Here is a 24960-nt window from a genome sequence, read left to right on the forward strand (position 1 = left end):
CAGCAGGGAGAAGTATTTTCTGTTGTTAGAGCGCTAGTTCTGATTACTGAATGTTCTCTTAGATGGGTACCACCTGTAGTTAAGTGCATAACTTCTCGGCAGTGCCGAGTATAACTTCCAGGGACAGCAGTACATGTAGTTCTTTCTCCATCTGTGACACCCACCTGGCTATATATACCGTTTTGGAATGGCTGTACTGTTTCCGTATTTTTTTAATATGTCTAAAAACCCTGTGCGACTGATTTACTAATGTAGTCAAATGTATAAATGCTTCTCTCCTGCGGTTCGATTAACAAGCTTCCCATTAACCTGTTCCTGATGAAAAGAAAAAAAAAACACTTCAATACTTGGAATCCATCCTGTATACATTAGTTGTTCCTATGATTTTAGGTTGTTAGGGACAACCTTTGTGCATGTGAGCTAAATTACGAACTGTCTTATTTCAACTGTCTCAACTTATTTCATCTGCATGAACTCACAATCTAAGGCTTAGGATTGGGAAATCAACAACCATAAAAGCAAGAAACAAAAACAAAAAACAAACAAACAAACAAACACACAACTAATCACCATAGTCACTACCTCCATCACTACTATTAAAATGATCAAACTTTGCCGAGCAGTACATGGAGAAACCCACCTTTCGGCAACTCGTCTGTATGGAAGTTCCTCAGCTGCGACCACACTAACTACGTTCCATTCAAAATGCCGTAAGAGGGCCAATATTGACTCGGCAACTTTCTCTGCGGTGGGTGTGGTACGGGCAAATGTCCGATATGTTTTCTTGTTGCTTACATCCGGTTCAACGCATGACTGTGAGAGAAAATTGAAATAGGCATGAAACATTTCTAACAAACAGTTGCGGGGATAGCTTGGGGTGTAAAGGGACTCTATTATACCACAACTATAATAAGCATTGCAACTAATTGACAAATTGCCCTACATCGACGTATAAAAGCGCTAAATTGATCATTGTTTTAGTAGTAGCCATGATAAGAAATCATGGGCATACATACTCAAGCAGGATTCAAACCTACGACCTCCTGATCACCGGACAGGCGTCATCTCCACTAGACCACCGAGCTTTCGCCCGATAGCAAGGGTTGGTTCTAATCTTCATAGCATGCAGCGGGTACTGCGTAATTATTCATATTCAATTTTTTTTTTATCATGGCTACTACTAAAACACTGATCAATTCAGTGCTTATTTACGTCGATGCAGGGCAATTGTGACCGTGCACCTCAAAACGAACATTAAGTAGCACACACTGATTTTGCGTGAGGACTGAAAATAAGTGAAATGGGTCAACCTAGCCGAACTTGACTTTTTCATATTTTCTGAAAGAGCGGGTCTCCTTTTACATTATGCTAAAATTTGGTGTCATAAAACGGGGTAGAAAAGTGTTGTTTTTTTAGCAGTTTATCTCGAACATTTTTGGTAGAATAGTGTGATTAGGTGTGTCTTTAGAATCCCTTTTTCATTTCTGAAAAACCTTGTCCACACTCTTCAATTTCAACTCTAATAACTTTTGAAAGGATAGTGCTACTGCTTTGAAAGTTTGCATTAATTATGGACAGAATATGTTAATGAGGCATGCTTAATTTCAGTTTAATCTGATAATCCCTTCATTGTTGTTACTCTGGTGGTTTACTTCCTGTTTTTTGTCCCATTCATCGCACAGCCATCACGGTTTGGTAAAAATTAAGCGCTTGAATAGACACTGTACTTCAGAGCCTCTTTTCTCAGTTCACACTTTCCTGAGTTTGTGCTTTCTTTCCAATATTCAGATAGGTTAGGAGAGTCCATTGGATTTGAGTTATACATCATTTTAAAGCTTAAAGTCTGCTCTTTCAGAATATGGTCTTAACTAAAATTTCATGTCTGGCGACTTTTTGTTTGTTTTGAGGTGCATGGTCATAATTTGTCAATCAGTTGCAATGAAAGCAACTGGACGGAAGAATTTCATGAATTTGTATAATAAGCATGCAGGAGTGTAAAGGAGACACACAGGTCCACAGGAAACTAAGTGTGTCCATTATCATTATTTGATGCGTGCTAGCATATATCTTGGTGACAAAAGTTTCAATTAATGCTTACATCAAAATGGCAACATCTAAAATTGGCAATATGATTTCTTTCTCCCTTTTCATTCCAAACCATGATTCCAGTATTCTCACTTACATTCAAATAACACAGTGCATATTGACAATAATTTCACTTTTGTTACCTCAGCAAACATTGAAATGTATCACTACTATACTTTTTTTTTCAATTATTGGTTTCTCTGTACATATTTACATGCCTTTTTTTTTGTCTGTCGCTCAAGAGAGTGAGATTTATACGTATTTAAATAATTATTTCACTGTGGAAAAACAAAATAAAGTTGAACTTGAACTTAAACTTGAACTTGAACATATTTTGCAATGTGTTATCGCTAATGTGTTTAGTATTGACTTCTAGGTAAGGATTTATTTCTTGAAGAAAATGAATGAGAAAGCAATTTCATGAAGAATGGAGTGTAAATATCAGTCCTGAGCACCACAGAATACATCTGAGACCGTTTTCACAACTGTATTCCAACTTGGACACTTAATAGGACTTTCGATAGGGAGCTTGGGTTTGTAGTCAGTCATACTGTTCGCTAGACACCGGACATGATAGGAGAGGGAGCAAAACGGATTGGACATAAATTATTATGCGAGGCTATCCGAGACAGGAAAACCGTGGCTGTACACATGTACTTGAAAGTGTCTGTTAAGCTGCTGTAAAACATAGATAATGCAAGATCTGCAAGGTCATGTACCCTTATCGGCACGGAAATGAAATAGCTAATTTTGCCACTCAAATAGCATGTAAAGAGGAATTTCATCCTGATAGTAGAAGATCAGTTACAATTTAGGGCACATACACAGTGAAAGAGTTATGAAGCTGATAAACTTTAAAGAAAGACAAATTGGCAACTTCGTGTGACATACATATAAGTGTTGAGCAGTCCTCCATTCCGTTTATACCAACAAAGTAACAAACTTCTATTTTCTCACGACAACAATTTCTTAAGATTTGTTTTTGGTTTATGCTGAGAGTAACAGGTTTTTGCATGCCCTCCTCAGCCAGCGGATATGTCCTCTCTGTGCCAAAGTATATGAGAAAATGAATTTTAGTGAAATTTTGCGGATAAACAAAACAAATGGATAGCTGCTCAACACCTAGGTATTTTCGTTAGAAGTACAAGGATGACGAGAATACGAGAGCACTCCTCGGAGCGTCATCACACAAGCTATCCACGGGTTAAAAGAATTATTTTATTTTGTTTGTTTGATTGGTTGATTATTTTGTGTGTGTGTTTCTGCATTTGTCTGTTTTGTTTTGTTTTGTTTTGTTTTGCCCCAGGAACGATTGAATGAAGACATTGTGACTGGTATAAGATTCCCTGCGGTAAATCACTCTCGCTCATAAGGTCGAACATGCAAGCTAGAATGATATCAACGGAAATTCAAGGTGATCATTCAACGTTAGATTGAACATTGTTCCATGTGTCTCCCTCCTTCCCGCCTCCTTATACACATGATATTTATGTGCGTGTATATAGTATACATATATACAATTTATTTTTTTTTCTACATTATTCTTGTTCGTTTGTACATGCTGTAGTGGCGTGTCGAGTAGTATGGTTAGACACGAAGAAGAACTGGAAGTAGTTAATGATTTTTTTTTTTTTTTTTTTGGGGGGGGGGTCACATTATGTCAAACGACACTGAAACAGATGTTGGATATGGGCAAACGTTGCATGCCCATCGGAGGAAGGTGAAAGCTTTAATCCTGGTAACTATATTAAGAGACGCCAATGTGTTGGCAGTGGTGAAAGGTACTATAATGAGATTAGCCAACAAGAGAATCCTGAAATGCTGGTTGGCCCTGAAATGCTGGTTGTACCTCTCGGCCAGACAAAAAGATCGCCTGTTATGGCATGAATTATTTCGTCGCGTGTTGTGTTATTAGTCAAGAACACACACGGAAGTGAAACTACCCTTTTCATGTAGAGTCTTTTCAGTTCCAGCACAGTCAAAAATCAATTACGTTAATTACATCGAATGCGCTGTGGATGCAGTAGCAGGGGAGTAGAGCTGAAACATCCAAAGATGTTGAGAAAAATACCAGCGGCATACAAAGTATTATTCTTATAAAACGAACAACTACGACCATCATTTTGTAGCTTTGAAGCCCATTTTGCACACGCTTGACTCACGTCGATAACTTGGCTTCAATTAGCAAATAAGTATTTCGGATAAGGTGAGGATATTGAAACGATGCGTGCTGTTTTTCTATGATGACCCAAGACCAAGGCCGACAAAAGGAAGTGAACTGAAGGGATGCTCAATAATATCAATATTTTCTCCGAAAAACAAATAAGGTAACAGACGAACCAAATCTGATGGGCTGCTGAGGGTTTTTTTTTGTGGACTATGACACACTGTGCATAGATTTGATTGTCATACTCACGAGGATTCCTCTTCGACTATAATTGCCCTTGCGTACCATGAACACCATTTCACGTTGACTTGTTGAGGAAAGTGAAATCAGACGAACAAAATGGTAGAATTGTCTTCAAAGTCGGCCCTATAATTTTAAAGTTTCTCTTTTTTTTAACCGATTAGTGCTAGAGTTCGTATCCACATATGCCAACTAGCTGAGGTCATGTCTTCCATAGTCTCCCACAAAGTTTGCGCACAAAAGTATTTTTGTTGTTGATAATTTATCAATTACAACCTTCCCCTAAAAGCCAACAATGCAAGCTAGTAGAATAAAGCAAAGATCGAATTCAAATGATACACTTTCTTTTAGATTTAATGTCAAAAGTTGAAAATCAATGAAGATCATTGTTAAGGTCGAATAAAGAGCTGTGTGACCTTATGATCCTATGTAATCATTTCAATGGCTGCTACTGTTTTATGAAAAAAATAAGGAATGTTGAAATTCCTCTGCTTTCCCAAAAGTTACCTTCCTTTTGAGTTTAAATGTATAAACGCGCCGATCGTGAAGTTATCTTTCTTCGTTCTCTCTCCTTTTTTGTGTTGTCACTGGCCGGGTGTAGACTGCGATTGTAATGTAAATTACTCAGGGCGCTGGCGTTATTATGGCCTTATAAATACAGCATCATAAACTGATTGTAAAGCGCACTGGGAGACACGTGTAAATTGAATTTGCCATCAGATGGACTATTTTAAATTTGCAAAACCTAGTGATGGGGCCGAAAGCGGGTAACGAAATGTCATATTAGTAAATAGCGCACAGAGTCCATAATCTTGTACTATGGAATGTGTACAGATCTCTTTACTGTTTTATTTTGGTCTGAATACAAGAGATTACTTAGCCTTTTATGATTATTTGCAGGTACATTTCGACTTTTTGAAGGGTCTGTTACTGATTTATTAGTAAGTGCCCTGTACCTTATTTTTTATTTCTCTCTTGTTTCCGCATAGGAAGACCACTTTGCATTTGTCTCTATTTCTTTGAATGATAATATTGGATAATGAGGTGTGAATTCTCTTTTTGTCTCCCTCTATAAAAAAAAAAATGACATTTGTAAAATTGCAACTGCTGATCTTTGATTTTAACAAACATGTTGGGAAAAAGGAACTCTTCTTGACACTCTCTTGCTTTCATTAATGCCTTGTCCACCTTGGATAACTTAACATAACAATGTCGGCAGTTCGGAGCTGGGGTATTTGTTCCAAGTTCATCTTGTCACTGCCGGCAACCAGAGATAGCCTGGTGGAAGTGTCGCTGCCCAGAAAGCAGTAGATTACAGGTTCGAGTCCCGTGGTTCCTTTTTTAAACATGTTTGCTAAGATTATAGATCAGCAGTTGCGATCTTGCAGATTTCATTTGTAGAGGGAGACAAAGAAGAAAACTCATACCTCGATGTTTCTCTCTCTCTTTCAACTTGGATAATGACGTCATATATATCCTTTTTCATAGCCCGTTAACTCTGACCTAATATTCTACTGTCCTAACATTCTACTGCACCTGCATTCTACTGCACCTAACGTATATTTCACATAGGTTTATGATTTATACCAGAGTAGTCCAAAGCACGTATTACTTTTCATTCGATTTTCTTCTGTGTTGTAACCATTATACCTTATGAGTTAAATACTATTGGAAAACTTACATCATGAAAATTGCAAAATAGTGATTGTGTTTCCATAATTACACAGCCTTTTTTTATTATTATTATAATTTTGTCATAAACGGTTTCTGTTGAATAAATGAATGTATTATTCATAATATTTGAATTTCGTGTTCGAATATTTATATCTTGTGACGTCACATAATTCATCCGATGACTGATTTACGTCGTATATAAAACACCATTTGGGGCTATTTACTAAATCCAGCATAAACATGATGAAAATACGAAGGTCAGAATAACCTTTCTAAATCAAGAAGGTATTCTTTCTTTCTTTTTTACTGAAAACAAAATCGTATGAACAGTGCCCTTTTGTTAATCGTAGTCGATTATATTATAATGTTATAAGAGTCTAATCACCTAAATGCTGTCCTGAAAACATGTGCAATGGATAGCGTATCTCACAAAGGAAGATTACGTATTATTTCCAGCTATATTAAAGAGAAAATTTACTTGGGAAAACTTATGTATAGTTCACTCAAAGCCATATAGCAAATGACAACATCACGGTTAGATTATTTGGAAGATACAACAAGAAATCAACGTAAAAAATGTGAAAACTATACACGCTTGTATCATTCATCAATCTGGAAAATATTACGCTGCTTACATTGGATTAAAAAAAAAACTATCACATGTGATAAGACGACATCAAGTTTGCAAAATGTTTCATTGTAATCATTAAATTGACACCGATTCACAGGCCAAATTAGATTCAGCCCGGTTGGTTACATAATGGACTCTCTGGAAATTTTGAGGAGTCAAGAAGTTTAATGTTTAGGCCTACATGCGAGGAGCGAAGTTGAAAAAGAAAAGCCCTAATCTATTCTAATGTCGAGAAATGGAAAATGGAAATAAAACAACATTAAGAACAGCAACAACCAATCCGGATAACACTGCCTCTTCGATCATTTCCTGTTTCCCTACAAAATATTTCAATTTTCTTTACGTTTGCTTTTTGGTTCTCAACTGTGATAACAGCCATAGTAACAGGGGTAGGGTCAGTATAAACAACAGTGATATCATACAGGGGAAGAGGGGTGTGTTTTTGCTTCTGAAGACCTAATACTTGGATATTGTATTATTTATAATACAAATATTTGTTTTCTTTTTTCCCATAAATACCATTCAATAGGTTCTTTTGGGCGACTGTTTTGATTATGGCATTTGAGCAGTTTGAAGTGGAAATTTTAAATGGGACGCTGTGGGGACTCTTACTTTCAAAGATCAAAACAAACAAACAAAGAAACCAAAAGGAAAAATCACCAACTGCTTGTGGTTGCCACTATGGTCACTCTTAAAGGACAAGTTCACCTTCATAAACATAAGGATTGAGAGAATGCAGCAATATTAGTAGAACACATCAGTGAAAGTTTGAGGAAAATTGGACAATCGATGCAAAAGTTATGAATTTCTAAATGTTTTGTGTTGGAATCGCTGGATGAGGAGACTACTAAGGCTCGTGATGTCATATGAATAGAACAGTATAAAGAAAATGTAAAGAAAATTCAACATATTTTCACTTTTTTTCGCATAATAAAAGAGTACTTGACTTGCCTCTTTCTATAGGCAATGGGAATGATATTACCCATAACATATGTCAGTAACGAGTCAAGAGAATGTGTACTTTTTTCAAAAGATGAAATTTTGTGAAATTCTCGTTATATTTTCCTTATATTGCTGTACGCATGTGACATCATACACCGCAGTAGTCTTGTCATCCAGCGGTGACTGCACAAAAAGTTAGAAAATTCATAACTTTTGAACGGATTGTCCGATTTTCCTCAAACTTTCAATGATGTGTTCTACTAATATTGCTACATTCTCTCAATCCTTATGTTAATGAAGGTGAACTTGTCCTTTAAATACTGTTTGACAATCATGTACTGGCCTATCATGGATACTGTTGAAACATTCGCGTAATCGTAATTTTCTTTCTCTCCGCTAGCTTTTCTGTGAATTATTTCCGGATAAAGTGCAATCTATTTTATTTAAACAAAGACAACGCACTGATTTTCGGGGACTTCTTTCATTGTAGCAGATGCCCCTTCGTCATCATTTACTTCATACAGTGCTACCTTCTCTTCAGTTTATATTTCTGATCCCTTTTGTGCACCCTCTTTTGACTTGTAGGGGTGTGGAGCCGGGAAATGTGCAAACGCCGGGAAATGTGCAAACGCCGGGAATTGTGCAAACGTCTCGCCGGGAAATGTGCAAACGCCGGGAAATGTGCAAACGTCTTGCCAGGAAATGTGCAAACGCCGGGAAATGTGCAAACGTCTCGCCGGGAAATGTGCAAATTTCATCAACGGGAAATGTGCAAACATGACGCCGGGAAATGTGCAAAAGTTCAATTTTGCCGGGAAATGTGCAAAACGTCGCCGGGAAATGTGCAAATCATTTAGTTTAGCGATATTGTGTATAAAGATAGTAGATAAACTCCATATCAAAACTGCCCATGAACTTCCACCATTTAGATTTTCTTAATGAAATCCTTGACAGATTTTCAACAAAGTTGGCAGGTAGCACGATTATGGCAATGGGATCTCAATTTGTTTATATAGCAGCCACCCCCCCCCCCCCGAAAAAGGGGAGGGGGGCTCAATTAAGTCCCAGAACTACGGTATTATCGAAATTCTTCTTGTATTATATAACCAAATAAGAATGAGCTAGGATGGTTCTTTAACCCTAAAGGGGCCGGGCTTTTTTGGCTATGCTCAGACCGGGGGGGGGGGTAGGGGATGGATTCCCCCCCCCCCGAGATCTCGGCCATTGGTTGTGCGATAGCGATGAAATTTCGCATGCGTGAGACCCACGTCATAATCTACAAGATTGTGTCATAAGATTTTGTGAAACAATCAATTTCTAATTTTAATGAATTAATTATGCAAATTAAGCTCAAGATGATATTTTAGCCTAATTAAAAGCATTGAGAGTCTAATTTTTGATCTGTAAATCTGTTTTTGCATATTCAACAATTGTACCTCACAAAAACTTCCAAAACTCATTTCAATTCTTATTTATATCATTGTTTTCAGAATTTCTTATGTATTTCCCTGTTTTTAAACTTTTGTTTTTTCTTTGTTTTTTCATTGGAAATTGTCACTGACCACTCTTCTACCATAATTAGCACAAAATTAATAAATGAAAGTGATTAATTGTAAAAATAATCAGGTTTTTATGACTTTCATGACAGAACATTGTTTTCCATAGGAAACGTACACAAAATCACAAAATTGTGCCCGTTTTGGGGCGACATTCCGTTACAAAAATGGGCGTGGCTCCGCAAAAGTATGCGCGGACGTTGCAAATTTGGTCTCAAAAGTTGCGCGAGACTTGCGCGAGAAAGAAAATGAAGAAGCCTCGCGACGAGGCCTTCTCGCGTTACAGATTTATAACCCTTTTAGGGTTAAAGATATTGATGACAGGAGTTCACGTTTAATGGCAGATCCAGGGATGCAGGGCACGGGGCCATAAGTGGGGAGGAGTCTTCAAATTGAAGCCTCAGAGTCCCTAAACTAGTGCTATGAAGACATTAATGACTGAAATTGCATGTTTGATTATGACGGATTCAGGGGTGTCCGGATCGCGGGGGAAGGGGTGAGGGGAGGAGAAGGATTTTCTACATTGTCAGTATCTTCTTGATAAGTCTAGGACAGATTTTCACGAAACTTGTCAGATAGCCTCATTACGGAGATATGATTTTATGAATTGAAATTGGCCCCCAATCCTCCCCCCCCCCCTCCACCCCCGGCCGAAAAGGGGGGGGGGGGAGTTGAAGCCTCAGAGTCTCTAAACTCTGGATTTTTAATAATCTTTTTCTGTCGTACAAAAAAAAGAAGAAGATAGAGCTAAGTTAGTGCCTTGTATGACTGAAATATCATGTTTGATTATGGCAGATCCAGGGGTGCCCTGATTGGGGGTGGGGGGAGGGGAAGTGATGGAGAGGAGGGGGATTGTACACATTTACTGCATCTTCTTGATAAATCCCAAGAAGGATTTTCACCATACTTGGCAGATAGCATCTTTACGGTGATATGGCCTTATATGGTAAACTGAGCTCCACCCCCTCCCACCGCCAGGGGGGGGGGGGGGGGGGGGAGGAGTTGAAGTTTTAGGTCCCTAAACTCTGGAATCCGTAATCTTCTTCTGTTAAACCGAAGAATATGGAACTACGTTATATGAAGACACTAAAGTTACTAAAATTTCAGGTTTGATTATGACGGGTCCAGGAGTGCGCTGATAAGGGGTGTGAGGGGGATTTTCCACATTTTCTGCATAGTCTTGTAAAATATATGACGGATATCTGCCAAACTTGGCAGATAGTATATTCATGGTGATTCGGTCTTATTTTTTTTTTATTGAATCCCTCTCCCCCCCCCCCCCGCCGACGAGTAGGGGGGGGGGGGAGGTTGAACCCTCAGAGTCCCTATTCTCTTGATTTTTTTTTTTTACTTCTGTCGAACCGAAAAAGTTTGTGCTGTAAAGACATTAATGACCGAAATCTCGTGTTTGATTATGGCGGGTCTAGGTGTGCTCTGATCGGGGGTAGGTGAGGGTGAGGGGGAGGGGGTGCTGTTCGTTATTCCGAAGGTTCGCTGTTCCGAAGGTACGTTATTCCAAAGGGTCGTTAATCCGAAATACGCAAAGTCCCTATACCCAGAGGTTCGTTAATCCGAAAATGAAAAAGGGTTCGTTAATCCGAAAATTTGTGGCGTTATTCCGAAGGTTCGTTATTTCGAAGACTGGTTAATCCGTAAATGAAATTCGGAACAATGAACCTTCGGAATAACGAATCTTAGGAATAAAGAGCCTTCGGAATAACGAACCTTCGGAATAACGAACTGTAACCAGGGGGAGGAGGGGGATTTTCACAATTTTCTCCATCTTCTTGAAAAATCTATGACGAATTTTCACCAAACTTGGCCATAGCATCTTTATGGTGATAGTACTGTAAATACAGTTAATGCATGATGTAGGCTCAAGTTTACAATGACAGATGAAGGAATGCCCAAAAAGGTGAGTGGGTAGGAAGGAGGCTTAATTTTCACATTTTTTGTCTTTTTCCTGAAAACTCAAGACGCATCCCTCGGATAATAAAATTATATATCAGCTTAAAAAAAAAAGAAAAAACAAAAAAAACAACAAAAAAAAAACCTTCTGTACAAAAATAATGGAGCTAATAGAGTGCTGGTGCCTGTTATGGTAAGTTAATTCATGAATATTAATGTTAAGTGCGGCGGAGGCGGATTTGTCACATATTCAGCTTCTTCTTGAAACCCTTATATACTAGATATTTTCCAAGCTTGAAACGTAGCGTAGCGTATTTATCTGTTGATATGACCTCAATTTGTCTAAATGAGCACTGCCCCAACTCTAAAGTGGGAGGAGATGGAGCCCCCCCCCCTCATCTCCGCCCCTTGAACTTGAAAGGGACCAACACGAGGGGGGTGGGGTCGTTCGGGTGGAATTCAGAATTTTATTGAAAACCCTATACATATGAAAAAAAAAAAACGGAATACATACTTTTTAAAGAAATTTTCTATACAACCAAGAGTAATAGAACACAATCTTATCACATTTTTAGAAGGTAGATCTATACTTTGATGAAATTTCACTTCTGCTTACTAAATGACGTGGGGGCTACTCTGGTCTTATCCCTAGCTTTGGGGAAGGGGAACAACTTGGACTTGTTGCCCCTTCGAACAAAGTGGGATTCTATTACCCTAGAGATGCTACCTCTCACGTTCCGTGGAAATCCGTCAAAGATTTCTCAAGAGGATGCAAAATATGTGAAAATCCCCCTCCTCCCCTTCACCCCCCCCCCCCGATAAAGACACCCCTCGATCCGCCACAATCAAACGTGAAATAAAATTTCAATGTCTTCATAGCACTAACTAAGCTCTCTTTTCCGGTTTGACAGAAGAAGATAAAAATTGAGTTTAGGGACGCCGAGGCTTTAACCCCCCCCCCCTTAAGCAGTGTGTGTGTGTGTGTGTGTGTATGGGAGGGGGCTCATTTTAACAAATTAAGTGCATATCACCGTAAAGAGGCAATCTGCCAATTTTGGTGAAAATCTGTCGTAGATTTTTCAAGAAGATGCTGAAAATGTGGAAAATTCCTCTCTTTGCCCTCACCCCCTTGATCTGGAGACCCCTTGATCCGCGCCATAACCAAACACAAAATTTCATTCATTAACGTTGTGTCTTCATAACACTAACTTAGCTCTATCTTTATCGGTTTGACAGAAGAAGATTAAATTCCAGAGTTTAGGGACGTTGAAGCTTCAACCCCCCCCCCCTTCGGCGGTGGGGGAAGGGGAGGGGGGGGGGCTCATTTGAACAAATTAAGATCATAATTATTACCATAATCTTGCTATCTGTCAAGTTTGGGGAAAATCCCTCATAGATATTTCGAGAAGATGCTAAAAATGTGGAATATCCCCCGCCACCCATCACCCTCCCCCACCCCCCCCCCCCCGATCTGGGCACCCCTTGATCCGCCATAATCAAACATGAAATTTCATTCATTAATCACGTTAATGTCTTCTTAGCACTAAATTAGCTCTATCTTTTCGGTTTGACAGAAGAAGATTAAAAAAAAGAAAATCCAGATTTTTGGGATGTTAAAAGTGAAGCTTTGATTCCCCCTCCCCCCTTCGGCGATGGGGGGGGGGGGGGCGCATTTTAACAAATCATGATTATATTACCATAAATATGACTGTATTTCACAAGTTGGGTGAAAATCCGTCCTAGATTTTTCGAGAATGTGCTGAAAGTGTGGAAAATCCTCCTCACCCCCGATCAGGACACCCCTGGGTCCGCCATAATCAAACATGAAATTTTAGTCATTAATGTCTTCATAGCACTAACTTAGCTCTTTCTTTTTCGGTTCGACAGATGAAGAAAAAAATCAAGCGTTTATACATGGTATAGGGACTCTGAGGCTTCAACTCCTCCCCCCCCCCTTCTTAGGACTGGTGTGTGTGTGTGTGTGGGTGGGGGGCTCATTTTGGCAAATTACGATCATATCACCATTAAGATGTTATCTGCCAAATCTGGTGAAAAATCGTAGGGTTTGCAAGAAAATGCTGAAAATGTAATAAAAAAATAGAAATGTCGCTATGGCGACTGATGCCTCCGCCATAATGCATGATTCTCCCAATAGGTGTATAGTACAATGTCTTCACAAAGTGTGATTATAGTTTCACATAACTGGCAAAATATTGAAATGACAGGTTTGTCAGAAATATCTTGAATGTTCACTTTCCTTGAACTGGGTTTGCTATAATTGTCTAAGAGTGTAGGTACACATATTAAGGGAATTTAGAATTTTTACTTTACTTCTGACGGACCCATTTATAAGTTTATGCATTGAGTAATTTCCAAGGTATGAAAAAAGAATGTAATTACAGTACAAAATAGTTTTTTTTTTTGGGGGGGGGGGCATTGAAACCTGGCCCTTGATCCTTAACCTTTGACCTTTGACCTTGTGGCTGGAAATTTCCCGGAAAATCTCCATTAGGTAATGCACGTATATATTAAGTTTTAAAACTAATAATGCAAGCATTGCATATACTAGTATATGAGGGAAATAGTAAAATTTTGAGGAGTTGACCTTGACCTTTGACCCCTGACTATTGACCCACGACCCCTAAATTCCCTAGATAATCCCTGCCAGTCAGTACATGCGTATGCCCCAAGTTCCATGAAGATACATTGAACCATTTGCGAGAAAAGTGATATTGCAACATTTTCACCTCACCTTTGACCTTTGACCTTATGACATGAAACTCTCTTTGGAGAATCTTTACGCAGTAGTACATGCCTACACTAAGTTTCAAGAAAATACCTTTGGGCATTGCATAGATATGGGGGAAATAGCAACATGTTTAGCATTTGACCTTGACCTTTGACCTCTTGCCAATGTCACTAAGATCTACTCAACTAATTGTCTCATCATACATCATCCTTGGACCAAGTTTGGTGAAAGCTGCTTCATCCAGTTTTGAGTTATCACGTAAACAGATAAATTTTAGGATTTGACCTTGATCTTTGACCTTTGACCTCTGTCCGATTTCATTAAAATACTTATCAAGTAATTGTCCCATCATACATCATCCTCCGACAAAGTTTGGTGAAATTTGCTCGATCCAGTCTTGAGTTATCGCGTAAACGGATACAATTTCATGATTTGACCTTGACCTTTGACCTCTGACCTTAGGCCGATTTCACCCAAAATCTTATCAAATAATTGCCCCATCATACATCGCGTAAACGAAAGCGAACGGACGTACGTACGGACGGACGGACAACCCGAAAACATAATGCCTCCGGTACCACTTCGTGGCGGAGGCACAAAAAGACAGATGGTCGCTAAGACAGGTGGTAAAGATGGTAATGGTTCGTGCGCAGCTTTGGTTGAGAGTTTCTCTTCCATCTCTACATAATATAGGTGAAATTAATGGTTTGCACATTTCCCGGCGACGTTTTGCACATTTCCCGGCAAAATTGAACATTTGCACATTTCCCGGCGTCACGTTTGCACATTTCCCGTTGATGAAATTTAGAGATTTGCACATTTCCCGGCAAGACGTTTGCACATTTCCCGGCGTTTGCACATTTCCCGGCGAGACGTTTGCACATTTCCAGGCGTTTGCACATTTCCCGGCGTTTGCACATTTCCCGGCTCCACAAGGGGTCCTATCAGACTTGTTTGTTTGGAATGGTGGCATGCAAAGAAGTAATGGAGCTTTTGTAACTTCATGAACTTGGACTCTTTGGACGCAAAATTGCACAGCGTCTATAATGGTATGACCTAAGGGAACAGAAGTAATTGCATCCGGCAAAAGAAACTTCGATTCCAAAACATTTAATATGGAAAAGATCTGAGAGGTCCTCTTACACAACTAAACGGAAATAGACCAAAATCGCTACAGATAGTCCATGGGCCAAGACCCGAAAAATGGGTTATTGGTACCACCTGAGGTGGCAAGTTCTAGTTGTGCATTTTGAAATGGCATATATCTAAGGATTATTTTTTGCTATGATTGCATTTCCAGAGTAGTAGCTTAGTCATAGATTTCAGCCATTAAAACGAACAATACCAAATATTTTTTGACGCTCTGTGACCACAGACCGGCACAGTTTTCCCTTGGATAATTTCTAGATTTTTCAACCAATCCCTCTGAAATTTGGCACACATGTACAGTATATAATGCTCTACAAAATAACGCCATTAAAATTTCACTAAAAATACCGTATGGGGGGGGGGGGCACTCAGTCAAAATACCCTGAAAACAAAGAAAATTTTTCAAAATAATTTTCAATTGATTTGTTCTAAATTATGAATTGGACATGTGGAGTAAAAAAGAATCAAATTGTGCTGTTATTTCAGATCTACAAAGACAAAGGAACATATTTCTAGCCTTGTTCTGACAAATTTAGTACATTTAATGGTCCAAAGCTTACCAGAAAACAGTGTTTATTACATCAGAAATAAAGACAAAAATCAAGAGGGCGCTACAACCGTTTTAACAATTAATAAATATTTCCTTAAAATAACCTTTGTTATGGTATATGACTGTACATCATTGTTCTGAAGCAGATTAGCAGGACTGGTATTATCGCAACTTTTATGGAGAAGCTACTAAAGATCGTATATATTAGGCAAAAATTCACTTAAAAAAATGTAAAACAAACGCACAGACTTATCAAATCATGTTTCTTATCTCACATGAAGAAATCATATCGAGCCATGCTAGTGACTTTTCCCAACCATACATCACTGGGAAAGCACTTTAAAGTTGATAACTTGCTTTTGTAGGCTGGTTGCAGCGATAACCAGAATGGGTTAAGATGAATAAAACATATTTTGTTTGAAATAATTTTCTTAGGAAACTCACCACATTTGGAGGTCATCGGACAAGAAACTTAGCAAAGGACGTGATGGTAGAAAGGGAGCCCCTCATTTCATTGCCATTGGCTCGATAAGCATTTAAAAGTTCTTTCAATTTCGCTTTTGAGCAAGCGACTGTCGTAGTACAATGTATCTAATTATATATCAATAAGCAAGAGTGTTTATGTCCAAGTAATTATCGACTGTATCTTATACTTTTCATCCTAGATTTCATCATCATGATCAGCAGTAGTTGTTTTGAATATCCATTTTTTTTTCTTTTTCAAACACGTCATGTCGACTACAGTGTAAAATAATCCCCATTACATGTTATTCATCGATGTCTTTATCTCTCATATGCATCTGGTGGTTATTGCATTATGAACTTCATATTGTGTTATAATCTGAATTGACATCTTCAGTTTCATCCGGATCATCAAATTCCCTATTTGTGATATTCATTTAACATACTTATTTGCATCATGTGTAATCCACGTGTAGACTTTTCAACATTCAATTTAAAGGACAAGTTCACCATCATAGACATGTGGATTGAGTGAATGTAGCAATATTAATAGAACACATCAGCAAGAGTTAGAGTAAAATCGGACAATCCGTTTAAAAGTTACAAATTTTTGAAGTTTCTGCTTTGTCACTGCTGGATGAGAAGACTACTACGCCTTGTGATGTCACATGTGTACAACGATATAAAGAAAATATAAAGAAAATTCAAGATATCTTCACTTTTCTTGCATATTAAACGAACATTGACTTCCCTCTTTCAGAAGGCAAGGGGGAATACTATTACACTTTGAACATACGTCAGTGACAAAATTTTCACAAAGTAAAATTTTGTGAAATTCTCTTCATATTTTCCTTATATCGTTGTACGCATGTGACATCATACACTGTCAAAGACTGTAGTTGGTAGTAGTCTTCTCATCCAGCAGTGACTGCGCATAAACTTTAAAGAATCATAACTTCTGAACAGATTGTCCGATTTCACCCAAACTTTCAATGACGTGTTCTATATACTAATATTACTGCATTCACTCAATCCGCATGTACATGAAGGGGGACTGAATGTCCTTTAAGTTCAAGTAATGTACTTTTTTGATGGACATGTTAAATTTGAATACCCTTTTTATGATTTGTTTTTACTCATAAGCGACATTGAATGTTCGGAAAGAATTGGGGACAGGTGCAGAAGGAGTTGAATAACCTTTGCCGAAAACGGACGAGCATTCTGTCATCAATAATTTAGAGTGCGCAAATCGATTAATCATTAGTTGATTAGAACGATGACAAACGGCTTTGAATGACGATATTTTAATGCCTGAGCAAATGTAGCAACATTGGATGCTCAGTCTAATATGAAATTGAATGACAAAACAATGAAATTAGCCGAAGAACCTTTATATCATAAAGGAAATTTACTATCACTCCACTTATCCAATCTCGAGTAAGCCTGAACTAGGTTTAGCATAAACTTCGATATTCACTCACAGCAAATGTGGTCCTCGAATTAGCTGTAAAACATTTAACCTATTTTCTAAAGACATATTTTAATTATAATATTTGGCATAACCAAACACACAGTGAAATGTAACAACCTCGTCTTATCTCGGGGACGACTCCTAAAAATGTCATTCGTACTTCTATTTGTCCTATAGCTGGCGATGGAGTCGCGTGTCGTCAGATCTCTCTCATTTGCTTTTCTGGTCCTTCTTTTTTTTTTCTCTGACCTTCATATTATTGTACTGTCCTTGTGTTCCATTTCTGCTATACAATACTGCATCTTTGATTATGTATTGATTCTTCCTGTTTATATTTTTCTTTTTGCCTGATCAACAACGATATTCTGGTAAACACTGCTCAAAAGAATATAGATCCGTCACATTTACCATATCTAAAGTTTGGATGTCCCCAGAATTAAAAAGAAAAGCAGTGTATGCTGTTTTTTCATATTACCCTCAACATGTAATAATGATAATGATAATAATAGTGGATGCTAATTCAGCGGACAGTCCACCTTTCAGTGCTCATGGCGCTTCAAAAATGAAAAGTTAGATAGATACATGCATATACATGTTAAACATGACAACAGAGAACAAAATGGCAAACAATAAACAAACATATATCAGATAAAGAATACAATAGTTCCGAACATTACGAACAGCAAGTATAGTCCTCATGTGAGTGTGAGAGAAACAGATAACAGTTGCGTTAACTGAATAGGTAACTGATTCCACAATTTTGGTCTCATAACCGATAATGGACGACTCTGGGTGTTTGGAGTAACAATGCATTTGATGATGGACGTCAGTTACTAAAAAAAAAAAAAAGCTATCCACCCTTCACAAGCCTTGTTTTTTAGTCAATCAATCTTTTTGCGTCACTATATCTATTTACTAATCATAATGTAAGGCCTATTGTAGTGTAAATTGTATTTGCATTATCTTTCGATGTTGGCTGGAAATAAAGCGACACTGAATAACGGTTGAATTGGCGTTTTCACCGGAAAACGATGACTAGTTGACAAATATCAAAATGCGGCAATATTTACATCAGAAGGAATTGTTTTATTTTTCCTTGTTTTGTTTTGTCTTTAAGAGACAGGGATATACACTGTTTCCTAGTCTTTGGATATTCCCTTCGTTGTCTTGAATAAAGACTAAGCGCACGGCGTTTACAGTAGAACACCCGGGAACATGTCTCTTCGTTGTATGGCGATTAGTCTCGATTCAGAAGTATAGGGATATAAAAATCGAGACCAAATTGGTTAAAAGTACTTATATCATGACTAAGCTACTCATTTGGAAATGCTATCATAGCTTAATAAGCATATGTATCTATGCCCAACAAACAAAATGACACCACAAAGGATGTGCCACCTCAGGTGGTACCAATATCTGGCCTGGCCCATGGACTAAGAGTACAATTAGAGACATTATGATCAATCATCGACATCTGTTGCGGAGTTGTCAAGTCAAAAACCTACAATTCATCGATTACAATATTTGAGACATTTTTCATGTCTGAGATTTTAAAATCTGTTTCAAATAGTTCATGACTCTGTAGAAAGCCCGCGAAACAATTTGAGTTGTTAAAACCTATCCCAGTGTAAAAGGATTACGGGTACCATGCATCATAGGAAAACGCCGTCCTATGACGAGGGGGAAAAGTGTAATTTCATACAACAGTGTGTTGTGTTCCAGAATTGTTTCGTCAGGAGCATGCAATCATAATTTTTTATGCTCAATTAGGAACATAATATCTTTTTTCCTCATTGTGTTTTATGTGCTCTTCATGTCGACATACCAGTAAAATGAAAGGTCATTAATTTGTGCAGATGGATGTACATGTATTATCACCAAGTTTGTAGGCTATGAATCTGTAGAGAGTAGAGTATTTATACACAATAATGATCTAAGCAATTCGTAGTTCCAATAATTAAAATTCTTTATTAACTTTAAAGAGATTTCCCCCGAACCAGTTCTCCACAGATTACACCGTCAACGTACGTGAACAACGTGTCAGACCTTGATCAGAATGTGTGGAACGTAACGGAACAGACTAGAACGTGACGGGACGGAGGGGAACTTACTGGTATTCGTGGCAGATCGCCGACCAAACAGTAGCGCGCAATTGATCATCCGGGACATCGTAACTCCTTTCCCACTAGGCCCGTCGCGGATAGCATGACAGATTGTGAAAGATACACGTTTACACCTTGTTCCGAAACGTAGTGCCCCGTGTGTAGGTGGGATATCCTTCTTTATTCTTTACCCGTATTCTTTTTTTTTTTCCGCTCCAGTCTTCGCTCCATTGAACACGTAGCTATCATCAGACGCTGCTTTTATGGCGTCTGTTATGACTAGACTACATCCACGTATATTTTCCCTCACGTTCCACTACGGACCACCTCCACATTTTTTTTTTTTTTTTTTACGTCCTATAACATTCTGTCACGTTTTGTTGCGTTCACGCTGTTCTAGTATACGGCCTGCTGGAGCTCTCATCAGCACCTACACTGCCATGGATTTTTTTTTGACAGTTCAAAAATCTGACACGACATCCACGATTGTCACTATTCCGTTCTCCCACATTGTCTCACGTCCATCCCGTTTTGTCAACGGTGGCCTGAAACGTGACTGTCGTGGCCGCCGGGAATATGGTGTAAACATATGTCACACTGTCTCGAAATAGAGCAAAAAAAGGACACACGATAAAGGAAATGTTCAAATTAGGCTCTGATTGTATAAGCATAGTGTTACTCGTCATGGCATTCTTCGTCCATCGTGATATCACCATCAGTGGCGTTTCTCAGGCTCCGGCACTAACTTCATGAGCGGTGCCAAAATCTTTGGCATGCCCAAATTTTGCCCGAAGACCTTGTGAAGGTTCATTGTCGTGTTTAACCGTTCCTTACGGGAACCTGGTTTACCAGGTTCCCGTGGGAGACACTGATATACGGGAACCTGGTTTACCAGGTTCCCAAAATGAAGACAAGGGTGCCTGCTTCAGTGGCCTAAATTCATGTTTCTTTGTGTTAAAATGCTCAGAAAAGTGGGTTTGATAAAAAGATCAGAGTTTATTCTGTCAGGATTTGTTCTCCTGCTGTCTAAAAAAGGGGGTTTTACAGTATTATGTACCTTTTCCTGATTTAGTTTTTTGCTTGTTCTGCTGTAAACTCGTACGAACATGTACATAATGATCAAGGCTGAGATCAGTTTGAAATGCGGGTTCGCTGACCCCAGTCACCTCATTCAGGTAACTGGTTTTGTGTAGAACAAAAGATTCTGAGAGCTCATCAGCGCACGCTCTATTCATACCTCGCACCCGATCGATATTTCCATTGTTCATGGGTACATGTAGTTGACCGTAGAAAGGGGGACACAATGAACCGCTTGACTGCCTTCACACAGCTGGATTACCAACCTGTGTGCCAGTCCTCTCTGTCGACGGGCGAAAAGAATCTCGTTTGGGGGCATTAAAGGCACTCAGAGAATTGCGGAAGGAACGGGTTAATTCGTGTGTTCTTCGTTTGGACGTCATGAGAGCATTTTTATTAAATAGTGTCATCTTTGTCTTTAATTCGTGTGATCATCGGTGCCATCGCGCATTTTTTTCGCATCACAAAGACAAGATGAAAAAACAAGAAGCTTCCCGATTGTCTCGGGAAGGCAACGCGACTCCGTGCAACCCTTGCAATGCCTGGGTGAAGCCACCGAAGTACTTTTATAGTACGATGGCATTAAGATGGGATCGCGGTGACAGCAAAGACTGCCTAATTTGTGTAGACAAAGAATGACAAAGAAAAAAAAAAAGAGAATCCCGCGGTGCAGTACGTTTCCGGTAAACGAAGCTGCCGTGAACATGGTATAAACGTTGCATAACTCGATATTTTCTGGCTTTCTTACTTGTTTGAGCCCTTCAACCATGCCCATGCAAAACGTTAATATATCGCTGCCCCTCCTTCGATCATGAATTTAGATAGGCGGTAGAAAAAAAAAAAACAATCCTCATAATTTAACCGAAAACAGAAGAAAAAAAATCGATAGTCTGTGTGCAATCAGTGCAAGCAAACAAGCAAACATTCACTCGCCTATTCATACTGCTTCCGACTTTTGGTCCATTCCGTCGCTTTTCACAGTTCCTCCATCACAGCGGGTTTCTTCATTTTTACCTTTAATAATTGGTACCAGACTAAAAAAGTGGTCAAGATACACACCTCACAGGTGATCACAGTTATTGCTTCGATTTTAAACTGGCTTGGCTGTGGGTTTCACAAGATTTGGCTATCTTTTTATTTTGTATATATATATATATATATATATTTTTTTTTTTTACGATGTGACATACGCGTATCCCCTCTATGGTCAATTTCATAAATTATGGTTAATTTCATAAAATGAATAAACACACGCAGGCCCCATCATATTTTTCGCATTATGACCTTAGTTTAACTCGCATGTATACAGACCTTGTCTTTATTCCAAGACAAACTTTTGTACATTCCGGTGAAGTTTCATCTAAATTATGTTCTGTAAAATTTTTCTTGTTTATATACTTTGTTGTGATAAACGTGAGAAATATAAAAATAAATTGAAATGAACATGAAATGAAATGAAATAACATTCCGAGTACTGCGTAACCTAAATCCAAAACTGATTGATATTCTTGAAAATAATTTTTCAGATTCATTTTCTTGAGAAAAAAATACATAGTGATAACTCTGACGTGAAAAAGGACCATCTGGGCGCTCTAGGTCCTTAATACAAGCATGGGCCTACTATAAAACGAATGGACTTTCAACGAATCCAACCAGTTTGAAGTACGAGATCCGCCGCCACCTGATCAAAACTTACTGATTATGTGCATCTTAATGAGTATAAAACAGATGTCTCGTAAATAATGATTGCATAATTATGTATCGTCACTGACTAAAGATTTTTTCCCTTATTCCCGTCTTATTTGGCTGATGCAACTTTTCATACTAAAACGTCTTTGATAATACGCCAATGATGAGAAGCAGCAAACCTCAGAGCATGACTGATTTCGTGTCATTGGATTGGAAATAACTGATTCGCTCGCTCGAGCTCAATCATATGACCTTGCCTAATAGTAAGAGAGACATATCTTTTACCCTTAATATCTGTTTGTATTCTTAAAAAATGTGAGGAAAAGTAGGACAAGTAGATTAAAAATCATAATCAATTACCCTAGAAACTTACCCTTTCTCTTTAAAAGTAGATGCATTTCGCTAATGAAAATGTCTGAGCGGTGATAATGAATACATACTACAACTGCACATGAATTTTCCTTGATCTAAGAGAGTTGTTATCTTCTGCGCTTTTAGTTTATACATTTTTAAAAGCTGCATTGTGTTTTGCCCAATCTTGACGGCAGCGGATATTATAAGATGAAAGCACGGAAGAATGTTTCAAATGCTTTTGTGACACTCTTTGACATAGACAGAGACATGCATTCATTAACGAAATGATGAATGTCCGTGTGTAGTAGGTCCATGATACAAGCAGGAACATTTACTTTCCATCAACTCCCCCTCTCCCTCTCTGTCTCTCTCCCTCTCTCTCTATCAGTCTTTCTACACGTGTGTGCGTGGTATGTATCACTAATATTGGTGACACATCAACCATTCGATTATTGATAACTAAAACAAAACATGCATGAGGATTATTGTTCAGCCCCACAAGTAACTTGAAAACTGAGTGTTTTGAACAGGAGATGGTGAACATATAAATCGTAACCAGGAATGTTATAAGGAAATCTTATCACACGCAGTGTGACATTACGATGAATTATACAGAAATATCTCATGCACACTCCGAATGGATTAGAAAGATGTACTCTCTTCATACTGTCTGAACTTGACAAGATCATATAGGTTTGGGAGCAAAGTTTATGATGATGAATGACACAATAGCAGTGTAATTCACATTCTTGTTCATAATAAAAGTTGATTGAAGACAACACGCAAGAAGCAAGAAAACATTTTTTTTTCTTGAGAGAGAGAGAGAGAGAGAGAGAACAGACAGAGAGAAAAAGCGTATCACAGACCTTTGCTTTTCTTCACCTCTTCTCACGTTTCACCCAAGTGGTAAACTCCACATTTTCATTTCCTACCTGATTATCGTACCACTCATCATGTTTGTATCGCGAATTTGATAAAAATGTTTGAGAGAGTCACAACTCATGCACGTAAAAGAACCCGTTTCATTATTTATCGGAAAGAGCAGGGTGTTTAACCCGGTGAAGTGGTCCCGCCTTACATCCAACTGGACCACATGGAAGACCAGGTATTGCGGTCGAATATGGGCTCTCCAGCCATCTTTCTCAGATGGAAATGAAACAAACAAAGAGGAGGAGAGACAGAGAGAGCGTGACGAAAATGACCAATACACACATGAAGAACAACGGAAGATGAATTCAACACGAAAGCTACCATTATCAGACACAAACAGCATCCCCCCCCCCCAAAAAAAAAAACGAAAAAAAAAAACGTCAGAACATTCAAATATAGAGGGTGAAACATATTGGGACTGTATTTCGAGAGAGAATAGTGTGGGGGAAATCATACTGTCCGAGCCCGAGAAAATGGAGGGCACATTTCTCGTGTCCCATAATGGGTATACCCGCAGGCAGACAGGTATTTTATATCTTCCCACGTTGCACTGCACAAGACAACAACAACACTGTAAAAGAACATGCTAAATGTCCGTCCGTCTACAAACATGGTACATGTGGAAACATAATGTACATAATATTACGTCTCCACACGTATTGTGCTTACATATGAACCTTTGGCGTCAAATGTGACAAATGTGACAATGAAGACAATAGATGTCGTACGACGCTAGCTGGGTAATAGGAACTTTCGACCACTTTATTGTCCGTTTGTAGGCCTACACACATGGATGGAATAGAAGTCTTGAGCATAACAAACCATATGGAGAAATGAATATAATGAATTCAGTGTTAATTCAGCATAGACTAACGAATTCAGGACATATCTGGCAACACACAACACGATGAATGTAATGAATATAATGGGCATATGGACGTATGACAAACAATGACAAAATGACAAACAGAAATAGACAAACAAATGTATTAAGATTACAATGTAATAGTGTAGTTACCTCCTTGGTAGACGTGTTTGTTGCTTGCATTGTGTTGTGACTGTCTGTGGCAGGATGAAGGGGATCATGAGCAATCATGAGCAACAGACAACCTCAACACAACACAATCGACACAAAAGTCTGTCAAGCAGGTAACTACACTATAAAGTGTAGTTATAATGTGCTTGTCTATTTCTGTTTGTCATTTTTCCTTCATGTATGTCCGT

General features: G+C 38.5%; 1 protein-coding gene across 1 annotated transcript in view; it reads right to left on the reverse strand.

Annotated features, from left to right (window-relative positions):
- Positions 1-24960, reverse strand: part of LOC140232161 (speract receptor-like) — a 239989-nt gene that overhangs the window by 134342 nt on the left and 80687 nt on the right. The window contains exon 2 of the mRNA XM_072312304.1: positions 641-813. Coding sequence (XP_072168405.1) covers positions 641-813 — 173 coding nt within the window. The remainder of the gene's footprint in view (positions 1-640; positions 814-24960) is intronic.

This window comes from Diadema setosum, chromosome 8 (assembly GCF_964275005.1).
Source record: "Diadema setosum chromosome 8, eeDiaSeto1, whole genome shotgun sequence".
Classification (NCBI taxonomy): domain Eukaryota; kingdom Metazoa; phylum Echinodermata; class Echinoidea; order Diadematoida; family Diadematidae; genus Diadema; species Diadema setosum.